The sequence below is a fragment of the Rhinatrema bivittatum genome, chromosome 4, assembly GCF_901001135.1.
Source record: "Rhinatrema bivittatum chromosome 4, aRhiBiv1.1, whole genome shotgun sequence".
NCBI lineage: Eukaryota > Metazoa > Chordata > Amphibia > Gymnophiona > Rhinatrematidae > Rhinatrema > Rhinatrema bivittatum.
The window spans coordinates 138,616,679-138,630,469 of record NC_042618.1 but is presented as its reverse complement, the minus strand read 5'-3'; the positions used below and the strand labels follow the sequence as shown (position 1 = coordinate 138,630,469).

At 39.5% G+C, this 13,791-nt stretch overlaps 1 protein-coding gene across 1 annotated transcript in view; it reads right to left on the bottom strand.

Annotated features, from left to right (window-relative positions):
- Positions 1-1,175: 1,175 nt before the first annotated feature.
- RAB15 (RAB15, member RAS oncogene family) overlaps positions 1,176-13,791 on the bottom strand; it is a 424,110-nt gene continuing 411,494 nt past the window's right edge. The window contains exons 5-7 of the mRNA XM_029598894.1: positions 7,297-7,386; positions 6,184-6,249; positions 1,176-3,943 (exon numbers count right to left, since the gene is read on the bottom strand). Coding sequence (XP_029454754.1) covers positions 3,785-3,943; positions 6,184-6,249; positions 7,297-7,386 — 315 coding nt within the window. The 3' untranslated portion in view covers positions 1,176-3,784. The remainder of the gene's footprint in view (positions 3,944-6,183; positions 6,250-7,296; positions 7,387-13,791) is intronic.

The following is a 13,791-nucleotide window of genomic DNA, read 5'->3' as shown; positions in this document are numbered from 1 at the left end:
GCTGATGCATGTGCTCCTGAAAACATACGTTAATGGATGGAACGTGCAATGAGCACGAAATTCAGCATTTAACACACACTAACATGTTACCATACCTTACTAAATTGGGACCTATATGTGTAAGTGGCCTTCTACTGAAGATATTTACACATTTCCTTTGCAGTCACTTTAACATAGGAAGAGGCTGCCCAAAAACTAGGAAGCTGAATGGCTCATGGACGTTTCCATGCACATAACAACATCAGCAAATATATAGTCTAAAAAGCATTCCAGTGATAAACATATGAAAAGGAGGCAATTTTCAGTCTCCCTGGGCAGTTTGCAGTTCTGTAGGTACCACATAGGCAGAAGTACCTATAGATCAGGGGTTCCCAAACCAGTCATGTGATAAACTGTATTCATGTGGTTGATAAAGAGAAATGAAATGAAGTCAAATTTTTCAGTTTTTAATTTATTTTCTTTCCAGCATGCAAATTTGATCTAATGCATATTCATTGTGGATATCCTGAAACCCAACTGGCTGGGGGTCCCCCAGGACAGCTTTGGGAACCTCTGCCGTAGACGTTACACATGCTTTACAACAGGTGCAAAGTACACGCTACAAATGAAATCACCACTTGTGCTTTTCCTCCCTTGACCTAAACCCTGCCTCCTTTTCCTTGCAGATAAAGATTAAGAAAAGCACAGTTTGTGGATGTGTACCATGAAATGACAGAGATGGAATTTAAATGTGGAGAGGTTGTGTGCGTGCCTCTACCGTACATTTGTATTGTTAGCCTACTTTCAGAAGGAAAGAAGGCATATGAGATCACTAGCTGTGTGTGTTTCTAATAACTTTTGTGTTTGAGTCCTATCTACACCAAATTTTCAGGACATATTAGGGAGGACATGTAGACTCTGACAGACTGGGGTTTTTTGGATCCAAGCATATTTTCGGACATACGCACATCCCAGAAAATAGGCTCCTATAGTTCTGGGTGGAATATCTTGTTTATCAGTATAAGTTCACAGGTTTTCCTTCAAGAACTTGTCAGATATTAAAGAAAATATTAGTAAATTTCCACTAAACTCAGAGAATGAGACATAGAGACTTGCCAAGTTTAAAAGGGTCACCTTTAGATCTTTATGCAGTCAAGATCTATGTCAGCCAATCTAGTTTGAAAGACTGCAGAGAACATCATAGCGGGTCTAGGAAGAACACATCACTGATCATGTGATAAACTGTATTCATGTAACGAGAAATCAAATGAAGTCAAGTTTTTCATTTTTTTATTTATTTCAGCATTTATACAGCATTCTATGGGAATACGTGGGAGTTTATTTTAAAATAAATGAGGGGAAATTAGTATAAAAAATAAATGCCATCTCTTTTTAGGGGAAAGGAGGTGGATATGTCATGATGTGCCTTTAATTAGTTTAGTGAATTATTCCAAAACTATTTATTCCTGTCGACATGCACCACAAACCGTAAACGTAAGCCAACGGAACCACCAAAATGGCAGTACAACGAGCAAATTTGTTAAAATCATATTTTTTGTTCTGATTTTAATTTCATGGCTGAGGAAACATTAACATGGAAAGTTTTTGAAAGCTCATCCTACTTAGCTGTCACCACTATTTGTAAAACGTTAAACAAACCAAGGGGCACTGCTGTGCTCTTTGTCTTCAGGACTCCAGGCAGGCATGGCAATGACACATGGACTGTAAGACAGGCCAAACAGCTGGACTAAAGGAATGATATGTGACCATCACAATAAAAGCAATATAAGAGAGGTATAGTATACTAGCACAATAAAAGGAAGAACATTAAGGAATGAGATCACAAAAGGAAGCAAGGGACCCAAGAAACAGGAATACCGAGATTGTGGAAAATCTAGCTACCACCATCTGTGCTTCATGTAATCCTGGATTCTGCATGAGATCAAACATTGGGAAATTCTTGACTTTAAAGCTTCATAAAGAAGAGCACAGCAGGTGAACTTAGGCTCAACTGTATTCAAAATACAGAATGAAATATATATCATTTTGTTCTTGAATGAATTTTCAAAGAATAACTGAAAAACAATGAAAAGTATTCCATAACAACAACAAAAAAACCCAACAAATTTACTGGGAATTATGTGGGTAAGATCAGTATGCACACATGTTGATTCTTAGGGCCAGATATATAGCAAAGAGGTTTTTCCCATTTTATGTCTGGACACATGCTTAGTGTAGCTGACCTTTGGTGTTAAAGCATGGCCTCACTGTATATATTTCTAATAATGCACCTGTCAAATGTATAATGAAACAATTTCTTTGCAAATGTTGCTGGGCTATCCTCAAAGCTTTACACCTTGGATATTTATGTACAACCTTGCATAAGGGGAATGATGTACAGGCAGTACAACATCTGTCATTTTTAGGTTTTGATGCAAAAGGACATGTTCAGACTACTAAGAGGTCTCTAGGTTTATAGGTCCATACTTTCTCTTCTAGCCTAGCAGTCCTCAACCTAGTCTTCAATGCCTCCCAGTCAGTTTGGTTTTCGAAATAGTCACAATAAATATTCATGAGGCATATTTGCATACAATGGATTGGAATTAGATTTATGCAATATATGTATATCCTGAAAAACAGATTGATTGGGGGATGGGAGGCTCCTTTCCAGGTTGTAAACTATTGTCCTAGCCCAGAAATGTCCGTTCTCTGACTGAATCTCATGCAGAACTGATTTATCTTAATTAAGTGATACCTATAAAATTTTTCTGTTAATCTGCAATACTTGTTAGATTGTTCTTTCTTGACTCTTGCTCCTTCTATTGATCTTATTTCTAGAGTCCCTTTCTCTTTGTTGCAATGCATTTTCATTGCTATATTTTCACAATCTATTGCTACAGGAAGTGGGCCCCGTGTATTATGGCCACAATTTCTTTTTAGAAAGTATCCTTCATGTGAGTTCACTTTTTTGTTCAAGCTTTAGTCATACATTTTACATTTCATTGATAGCTGCATAGGGTTGAGGGGAAGAGCAGCATAGCACTGCCCCAATTTGCTTTAGTTCACAATGGTGGGATTAGAAGGAGCTTTCAAAAACTTCACGTTTGTGGCTGCTTAGAAATGAATAAAGATGGGATACTTTAAATAATCTGGTAATTTTAATTTACTGAATTACTTTGCACTTCTGCCTTAAAGACAGTATGCAGGAATAGTACATCAGCAAATCAAAGGCAAACTTAAAAGGGTATGGAATGATTGTCTTGAATCTATATCAAGTGTATTGTAGTATTGTTTACCCACAATCAAAATAGCAAAGTTTCAATTACCTTTAGTTTGACAACAAAGTAAAATACTTACAAAATACAAACTCTTAATTTCAGACTGTTAAACTGAGATCATAGGTAATAGGCTTTACAACAGATACCACAAATACTTTATAGAATCCCGGCATTGTTAAGCCACATTCAATACTGAAATGACAGTACTCGAAAAGAAGAACGGGCTTCATGCTCTCTTCTTCAAGTCGTGTGTCTGCATCAAACTGTTAAATCAAACGTATGTATTGTCACAGCGCTTTGGAGAAATCTAAAAAGCACTTAAGATCCAGGACATTTTTGGACAACAAACACCACCAAAAGACACTTTAAGGTGTGAGGAGAATCAAGTAGTGCAGAGAGAGAGGTTGTCGGCATTCAGATGAACAATGTCTGTAGTGGAGCACTAGAGCAGGTGAGATGGCTACAGTCCCTGTCTATAAGAAGGGGGAGAAGACAGTGGGAAATATGGAGGTGCTTCACTCATTCTTTTAGCACCAACAGGCCTTTGGAGAGTTCTCTGTACCATCTGGTTTGCTCTCATCTTCTTCCAGATCAGCTATACTCAGTTCATTGGTGGCATATAGACGGAGTCCGTCGAGTTCTTTCTTATGTGCCTGTAAGACTAGTTCTGTCAGTCGGGTGAATGACTGGAAGAAATGATAGCTATATGAGTTTCACTGACCTGTCCTTTTTTTAGTAACATGAAAACATAAAACATATCCAACCGATTACTGATCAGATTTTACGTAATCTAACATTTCCCATGGGGACTCATGATTTACTGCCATCACCTTCTATAATACCTGGATAGTTCTTTTTTTCTTTGAGCCTAGCAGTAGAAATTAATCAACAGAAATGATATCATGATGGTTTTTAACCCATCAAGAGTGGCATAGTTTATAAGTTTTATAAAAGGTGAGAGCTGATGTTAGGAAATATCAAATGCCAGTTTCAGGGAACTCAATGATAGAAGAACTGGTCATTCTCCCTCGGATCGAAGTTGTTGTTACAGGAGCCCTTTACAGTTTGAAAGTTAAGGATCAGGCAGAGCTTGGTCATTCATTTCCCAGTTCCAACAACAAAACTTTACCTAGAAATAGACACACAAGTTTTATTCTATGTTGTACCTGTCATGGCGATCATCATGTTAATCATTTTTACCATAGTCAGTCATTGCAGTATATGAGGACAATTTTTAAAGTGATTTGTGTGGGTAAAAAGTGTTTTACCAATGTTAATCAGCTATCTGAAAAATGTCCTCTGTCAATGAGGCTAAAAGTCCATACACTGGGGAACAGTGGCCCTGAAGAGAGGGCAGGGCCACTGAAGGAGAAGCCAAACCCACATGAGTACAACTGATAGTTCATTTCTCCAGTATGAAAGGGGATTTTTCTTAGAAGCACATTTGTACCCCCTTACCCTCTCCTCCACTACTGCTCAGTGCAGGAAAATTGGATATAGTTAGACATTATGCAAGCTTGGCCTCCAGAAAGGAGTGTACGCATATGGAAATAGAAGACAGATACCACTCATCGGGGCTGAACTTATCTTGCAGGCATCACCAGGCATGGGAGTGGGGGTCCCTTCATAAGATGGGGGTGAGGGGGAGTCCCCTCCAAAAATGAGCCATGGTGAAAGGGGTGTCTCCTTCTCTGTCCCTGTGGCCTTCTCTCCCAAGCACCCTGCCCCCTAACTCTGCCTAATTAGAAATCCGGAAAAAGTGGACAGGAAAGCACCCCTCATTACCTTTCTATAAAGAGTACTTACTGTGAAATATTACAACAGAAGGTATTTTAGTTGTTTCGAAGGAGCTAACAATGCCTGGTCCATTTAATTATTTATTCTTTGAAAAAGTTCTTTGCCGCATTATCCAAATGCTCACATGCAACATTTTACAGGGGCATTATAGACTCTGAAACTTCTAGCAGCTGCTTATTATCTGAGAGAGAAAGTGCCACAGGGACGGGAGGAAGCAGGGCCAGCGCCACGGCCTCTGCAGGATATTACCCCTTCATCCAGCTGGTCCTCCCGCCATGTCAGGATGTATGCAGCAGAGGAAGCCATACCAGAGCAAGTGTTTCAAAATAGCAAGAAAGAATCCTAAAACGGGACCCTTGGCAACCTCTGACCTGACAGTCTTTCCATGGTCTTTGTGAATGGAATATGAAAGAATAAGAGGGCAGAAGGTGGCATAGCCATAGTCAGGCTCTTGGGGTTTTCTATGGTAGGGAAAGGAAATAGGTTTGACAAATTTCCTCCCAGAGAAGACAGTGGGGGGAACTGTGTGACAAAAAAGGGAGGCTCAAATTTACTCTTGCACTGAAATGGGGTGGAGGCTTCTGGGAGGCAAGTGAAAGGCGCTTAAGGGTGGGGGTTGAACAACATTCTTGTGCCAGTTCAGGCGCACTGATGTTGGCTTTGTCTCCAAGCCCTGATTTATCTTTCCCCAAAGTGTGTTGAATAGATCTTTCTTTTCCCCAAATATCCCCTGACTAGACCCTTTTACAACACTTACTGTTTGCCAAGTAAAGGCCCAAAACAGCAGGTGTTAAATACTCCAAGATGTGAAGTAAAAGTAGAAAAAAAATAGTATTAAAACTTTCAGCAAGATGAACCCCCATATCAAAGACCACTCTACACATGATCAGATAGCATTCTTCTCATTTTTGTTATTCATTTTTATGACTTGAGACTTAACCACATTTGGGGGTTTTTTTTTGTGTGTTGTGCATGTTGAATGATCAATTCTGAATGGAAAAATGCAACAGAAGGAACTTTTCTGTTGTGGCAAAATTTAAATTGTGCTTAAAAAACCAACGACTTGAGCTCAAGGGAACCCAACAAGTTTGATTTTTTTTTTTCTTTTGTGATATCGTGGTGTGCGTACCTCTTTAATGTTGAAATTGGTGCAGGCACTTGTCTCATAGAAGTCCATGTCATATTCTTTAGCAAGCTGAAAAAGTAAAATGCTTTTAAGACAAAACATTTTTATGAACTTTCCCCAATGAGGTGGAAATCAATTCACAAAACGCTTCACATGAGCAAACGTGTTTACCAAATAAAACAGACTTTTGAAAATTGCCCCGTCTTACTGGGAGCAAAAGTAGCCATGTTGGGAATCAGTGTGCAGACTTTTACCCAGGAGAGAAAGGGCATTCTGGGGTGGGTCAGGGAAGTTAGAATTCATGCAGAGATTTCAGTTTAAAACTTCCACACATACTTTCCCCCTATCGACCCAACTCACACAAATTAGGAGCAAAGACTGCAGGAAGTTTCCTTTTGAAAATGAGTTTGCAGGTCTGCGGGGAGATTGAACATTACCCCCAACAAGATTACTTTAGAATAAACAGGCAATTTGCTATTTTGACATAGTACAAGCATATTTCTGCAGAGGGGAAGTGAACAGTAATGCTAACTGGCTTCAAATTACTTGTTTATTAGGAATGCATGCAAGGAAACTAAAGATGCAGACAGGCAGAGCACATGAATAATAACTTAGCTCTCTGCATCTGAATGAGACCAAGACACAAAAGAGGAAAACTGGAATGAATAATAATTATAATTTGCATTTCTATGTTGTCTTTCATCCTGTCTGGATACACGGTTCAAATGGTTTAAGTGCAGCCTCTTCTAAGCTGTAACAGACTGAAAAGTGTTTTCCTGCACATCAAGCTACACGCTGCAGTTGGGAAAAGTTGAGTTTAAAAAGATGCCTTTAATTTCTGCAGATGTCAAAATACTGGTCCCAGGAAAAGCTGGAATACTTTAGAGGCTAGAAATGTCCTTTATCAGACGAACAAAAAAGTTTGTTTTTTTTATAAATTGTAATATAGATGCTATTTTACATATCTGAAGAAAGGCTTGTTTGGCTCCAAAATGCTGATGTACAATATTATTTGACATCTGAACAGTGTGTGTTGGAACACTAAAATGTATGCACCCTACAAAATATCCAATTATATTTGCAAAGGCAATTCCCCTGCCACCAACTCAAACTTACCTTTACACCTTGATCTGTGCCTACTTGTCGTTTTTGGTCCTCATCAGCCTTATTTCCAATTAATATCTTCTGAACTCCGTCAGGTGCATACTGGGGAAAGATGCGGCATGTGGTCACATTTTACAGTTATAGAAATGCTCGTGATGTACAAGACTTATTTCTGCTCAGTATTTTTGTTTAATAAATTTGATCTTTTTTGGTGCCTTCTTAGTGATGAGGGTGGAGGTTTTCAAAACAGGTTTGTCTTAGGCATAGAATAAGAGAAATAACTCTTTTAAAAACAAAAGTCCTATGTTTTGAGATCTCCTCCTATTTTTGTATATTTTAATGATTTATAGTTCATATTTTTATTGTCTTATTGCATTTTAATTGTTTATGTTTCAGTGTTAGCCGCCAAGGGCCTTGTGTGTTGGCAGCATATAAATAAATAAATTATAAACGATGTTGGTGCCCTAACACTGCAAAAGTGATGTCAGTTCATGCTTTTCTCATTGAAAGAAACAAACCTTAAAACCTGTATTCATTTATTTATTTATTTATTTATTTATTTATTTAGAGTCTTTTCTATACCGTCGTTAAGCGGGTGCCATCACAACGGTTCACAATAGGGCACAAAAACTATGTGTTAAATCCAGTATCTGGAATTCTAAACTCTTAAACAGGTGCTGTTAATTTACTGTAACATAGTTTCATAAAAAATATAATTTAGTGAGTGTTATAAGTCATGTCCAGTTTTCTCTTACTCGGTTATGAGATATCGTACTACTTTATTTTGGTTCTTTGTTGTTTAAAAAGAAAGAATAGTTTAGGATAAAGTAATGAGAGGCACACACTTAAAGAAACAAGGTGTGTGAGTGTGAGCTAGGCTAACTGCAACCAAAATTTCCCTGTTTTTCTGCTCTCAGTTGTCTTTGTGGTATGCTTGCTTAAATAGCCATGTTTTTAAACTTTTTTTGAAGGTTTTGATGTTACTTTGTAGTCTGATTTCTAATGGCATATTGTTCCATATTGTGGGTCCTGCTAGAGATAGGGCCCTATCCCTTACCTGGGTTATTCTGGCCGTCTTTACTGAGGGAATAGTTAGCAGTGTTTTGTTTGCTGATCTCAGATTTCTGTGGGGGGTATGTACACGTAGGGCTGTGTTCAGCCACTCCGCTTTTTCGTCATGTATTAATTTATGTATGGTGCATAAAGTCTTGAATTGTATTCTTTGTTCAACGGGTAACCAGTGTAGTTCTATTAAGGTCTCTTTTGCTTTTTTCCAGTTAAAATTCTTGCCACTGTGTTTTGAAGTATCTGTAGTGGTCTTATTGTGGTGTATGGTAGGCCCAGTAGTAGGGCGTTACAGTAGTCAGTACTGGCAAAGATTAAGGCTTGTAATACTGAGCGGAAGTTGGTGGGTGTAGGTAGTGGTTTTAGTCTTCTCAGAGTCATAAGTTTGGCATATCCTTCTCTTACTTTTAGAGATACATGTTGTTTCATACTTAATTCTGAATCGATTATCACTCCCAGGTTTCGTATTTTCTCATGACATGAAATAATTTATGAATAGCTCAAATGTATAACTGATGCACAAAAACCATGGTTTACATCAGTGAAAAGAAAGTTTCTAGAACAGGGGATTCTCATCTCTGATCCTCGAGGACAAAAAAGGTCTGTGTGTTCAGGACAGCCATTTTATGTTCATGAACCTGGTTCTTAGACCACAAACATCAAATATATCTGATGAGCATTCAAAAGGAAACTGGACAAGTTATTTTAGTAGAAATATATTGGTGAATGATAATGATATAACTGTTCACTAGGGAAAAATGATAATCCAGTGATTCTGATCCAATTATCATATTTGGGGTCAAGAAGGAATTTTTTCATTGTTACAAAATTAATTACAGCTTTAAAATGTTCTTCTGACCTTCCACTGGATTTCCAGACAGAAGTTGGACTCAATGAATCTTTGATCTTTTTTAAATCAAACCAACTATGGAACTAAGCAGGAAGTAGAAATGGGTGGACTAGGTAGGCCTGGAGGTCATCAGTCATCATATTCTGCATTTCTATGAACACAGTTTATGTTGTAGACGTTAAGGACTGGCAGAACTGGAAAATGTAAAAAGGAGAAAAGCATAAAAGGAAAGATGAATGGATTTTCAAGCACAGCCTATGTTACAGATATTATTTACTGCTCCGTGCAGGTTATTCCCATGCAGAAATGTTATACCTACAGTTTAGAATTACCCCATTTCTTCATTTCCATCCTCTAGACACTAGGAATAATTTGTGTTTATCCCATGGCCTTTTGAATTCCATTACAGTTCTTGCTTTCTCCCTTCCTTTGGAAGGACATTCCATGCATTCTCTGTCCTTTCTGTGAAGAAATACATTGCTCCTGAGTCTATCCCCTTGGAGTTTCATATCATGAACCCTAGTTCTACAACTTCATCGGAAAAGGTTTGATTTTTGCGTTTCATTAATTCCTTCCAGGAATTTGAAATCTGTATCATATCTCCCCTGTCCTTCCTCTCCTCTAAGGTATATATATGTAGGTCCATCACTCTCCTCTCAGAAGTCTTCTGAGACCCACCTCACACCATTTTGGTTGCCTTTTTTCTGGACTGCTTCCATCCTGTCTTGTCCATTTTGAGATATGGTCTTTCAGAACTGAACATAGTACTTCAAGTAAGATCTCACCAAAGACCTGTAAAGGGGCATTATCACCTCCTTTTTCCTGCTAGTTATGCCTCTCTCTATGCAGCCCAGCAGCCACCACCTTGTCACATTGCTTCGTTACCTTCAGATCGTCAGACACTATCACCCCAAGTCTTCTCCCAATCTATGCATTCAGTCTTTCACCTCCCATCATGTATGGCTCTTTAGGATTTCCGCACCCCAAATGTATAACTCTGCACTTCTTGGCACTGAATCTGAAGTACTAAACCTTTGACCACCAATTGAACTTTCTTAGATCACTTCTTATTCTCTTTACTCCTTCAGGTATGTCCACTCCATTGCAGATCTTGGTTAAGGGTCTAAGTTCTTTCCACCATAGTGTTTATTCTCCATGTGTCATGTTTTAAATCAGGGGTTCTCAACTCAGTACTTGGGATACGCCTTAAACAGTCAGATTTTTGGGATATCCACAATGAATATGCATGAGATAGATTTGCATATCTAAGCCCCCACCCCCTCTGGGGTGTATTCGTAGTGACCATCCATCCCACTGCAGTGGCAGAGGCAGCGTTGGAACAGCAATGGGGTTTCAGGTGGTGTCAGAGGAGTCGCAAACTGTAATTGCCCGGAAGGGGAAAGGACAGAAAAGGAATTCTCCTTCTTACCAGGTCTCCTAATATTAGGAATAAGGGTCCATAACCCACCCAGCGAGTCTCCCAGGGAAAGAGAGAAAAGACAGAACCCAAATAGAAAAAAAACTTGAATGTAAGCAGATAAAAATTTTACAAATTCTGAGCTATGACTCAGATTTATTATCACAAGTTTAAACAGTGAGAAACAAGTAACAGAAATATTATAAATGTACTGTACATTTTCCACAGTTAACACAACTTGGTTTTCTTTCAATTCCTAGTTAGCAAGTATTTTAAATGAAGAGAACCATAAAATACTCAGATAAGTATGGTTTGAGTATTAACTTATATACTTTCTATATAAAAAATTTAGTAATTAATGCTACTATGAAGAAAGTGAATCTTTGTGTCCCAATCCTGTCTTGCAGGTGCAGCAGGACAAAATCGACACTCTAATTGCAGGTAAGTAGATAACAAGTGTTTTGTGTTGTTTCTTTTCTGTATTGTTTGACTCTGTATATCTATTTAATCCTTTTTTTCTTTCTCTGTCTCTTTCCAGTTTCTGTGAATTTTGAGGCTTTTGTACTGCGTGTCCTTCACTTATGTCTCTGGCACAATTACTTATGACAGCTGCTAGAGTGTTTCTGTACTCTTTTTCTTTGTGGTGTTGGGAAAGTTTTAGTCTAGCTAGACTTTGTGGCAAGCTGGCTGACTTTCTTTAGGATGAATCTTCATACCCTCTGCTACTGATAGGGGGTGTGGCTTGCTGCTCATGGGCGTGGCTTGCGTGCCAGAGAGTCCCGGATGTCTATACCCGACTGTAATCCTCATGCTGTATTAGGTACTTTATCTCTGGAGCAGTCAGAAACCTATCTATACTCTTTAAATAACAAAATAGCATGTTCCTCCACTACACTAATCACATTTATCTTCTGGAGTGTACTAGGAGTGCTCCCTCAGGGGTACATTTTAAAAGAGAGCGCGCGCGCGTACTTTTGTTCGCGCATCAGGCGCAAACAAAAGTACGCTGGATTTTATAAGATACGCGCGTAGCCGCACGTATCTTATTAAATCCGGGGTCGGCGCGCGCAAGGGGGTGCACATTTGTGCAACTTGCGCGCGCCGAGCCCTGCGCGCGCTGCCCGTTCCCTCCAAGGCCGCTCCGAAATAGGAGCGGCCTCGGAGGGAACTTTCCTTCCACCCCACCCGCACCTTCCACTCCCCTTCCCCTACCTAACCCACCCTCCCAGCCCTATCTAACCCTTCCCCCTACCTTTATCAGAAAAGTTACTACTGCCTCTGGGCAGTAGTAACTTGCGCGCGCCAGAGCGGCAGGCTCCGACACAGGCTGCTGTGTCGGGGCACTCAGCCACGCCCCCGGACCGCCCACACACCCCCGAACACGCTCCCGATCGAAAACCGCGCCCCCTGGCCATGCCCCCGACCGCTCCTTTTTGCAAGCCCCGGGACTTACGCACGTCTTGGGGCTTGCGCGTGCCGCCGAGCCTATGCAACATAGGCTCGGCGCGCGCAGGGGGGGTTTAAAAGGGTTACGCGTGTACCTTATATGCGGAACCCTTTTAAAATCTGGCCCTCAGTGTTTATTTATGGCAACTAACAGGAACTGGACTAGCTGGTTGTGAAAAATAAAAGATAATTAAATATCCTTATTCTACCTAGATCAGAGGAATTAAATTAGGTTGCTCGCTTGTGTATGATGAGGATTATTTTCATACTTTCTTTCACTCACCTCTCACACTATTACCACCAGTGCACTGGGTAAAGGTTCAGGTGCTCATCAATATATAGTCACAACCAATGGCTATATATTTATATACATAATCTGAGAAGGTGCCACCAAGTATTTTCATGTTGGGGATGTTATAGTATTAAAGCATTATTATCTGTACTCCTGTGTACTCTGCCTATATTCTTAACCTGGTGCAGAGTGATGACTCACAGTGCCAGACGTTTTCCACCTAAGATAAATAACAAAATGGTTCCTCTCACTTTTAAGCAGCTCTGCTGTTTGACATCCCTTTCTTTACTTTTAGCTTTCTCGGTAGGTTCTGTTATCAGCTTTGCTATAAGCAAGCTTACAGTTTCATATATCTAGTCTGTCTCTCACCTCAGCACACCACCACAGTAAATTAAATCTTCTCCTGAGTCAGACTCTGGTTCTCCTAGATCAGTTCAATTGGAGAAAACATACTTCTTTAGAAGATATGTGTATTCCTCTATATTATAAGAGCTGTAGCCCTCTCCTTGCTAGAGAAAGCCAAGATCACTTACATATTTCTTAAAAGCAAGCCATAACAGTGGCTTATACAGCCATATGTAGGTATAGATTGGGAAATCACTCGCTGTACCCACTTTACATTTGCCAAATTTCCAGTCAATTCTTATAATGCTATCAATGGCTGATGAAAATTCACCGTGATACAGCCAGGATAATTTAATATTAGCAGTTAAACTGCTTACCCTTACCTGGAATTTACCTTATTTTTAAAACAAATATCACACTAACTCAGTCACACATACTTCAGACAACCATACGGGAGATGTGTGCCTTCCTCTCTGTGCTCCACTGTTGTGTATTTCTGGGATCTCAGAGCAGTCTGAAGAGAACTGGCCAGGTGCCTTCTGCTCTCTCACTTATTCAAATCCAGACTAACTGACACCCAGGAAGATCAGTGCTCCTGTGCTGACCTCAGAGACGTTTAGGGCCAGTTTTAATATACTTTTGATCTATGGACAACCCCCCATCTTTGTATAAAGTTATAGAAAAGAAAATCTGGGAATTTGAGACATAGTTTGAGGCTGAGATGGAAACTGAATTTCTTGATCAGTGAGAAATGTATATGTATCAGTCCACTAGCCCCTTCACATAATTTTCTCTCCAGCACTGGCTCACAAAATGCTGTCACCAGCTCATTTCCTTAGAAACAGACACTTTCCTCAGGACTCCAGAATTTGATTTTTTTTCTCTTTCACTGAGAATTTGTTTGGAAATCCAAATGTCTCTTCTCTCAAATAATTTGGAAAGGATTTTGAAGTGATTCACAGCCTTTTCCAGTGTTTCAGATTCCCTCAATACCATAAAACCTATTTCCTATACCACCATAATATATTTAAAAATTCCCACTTAGACTTTGCTGGCATTCTGGTCTCAGACTTTTCAGCCTTTTATACTGTT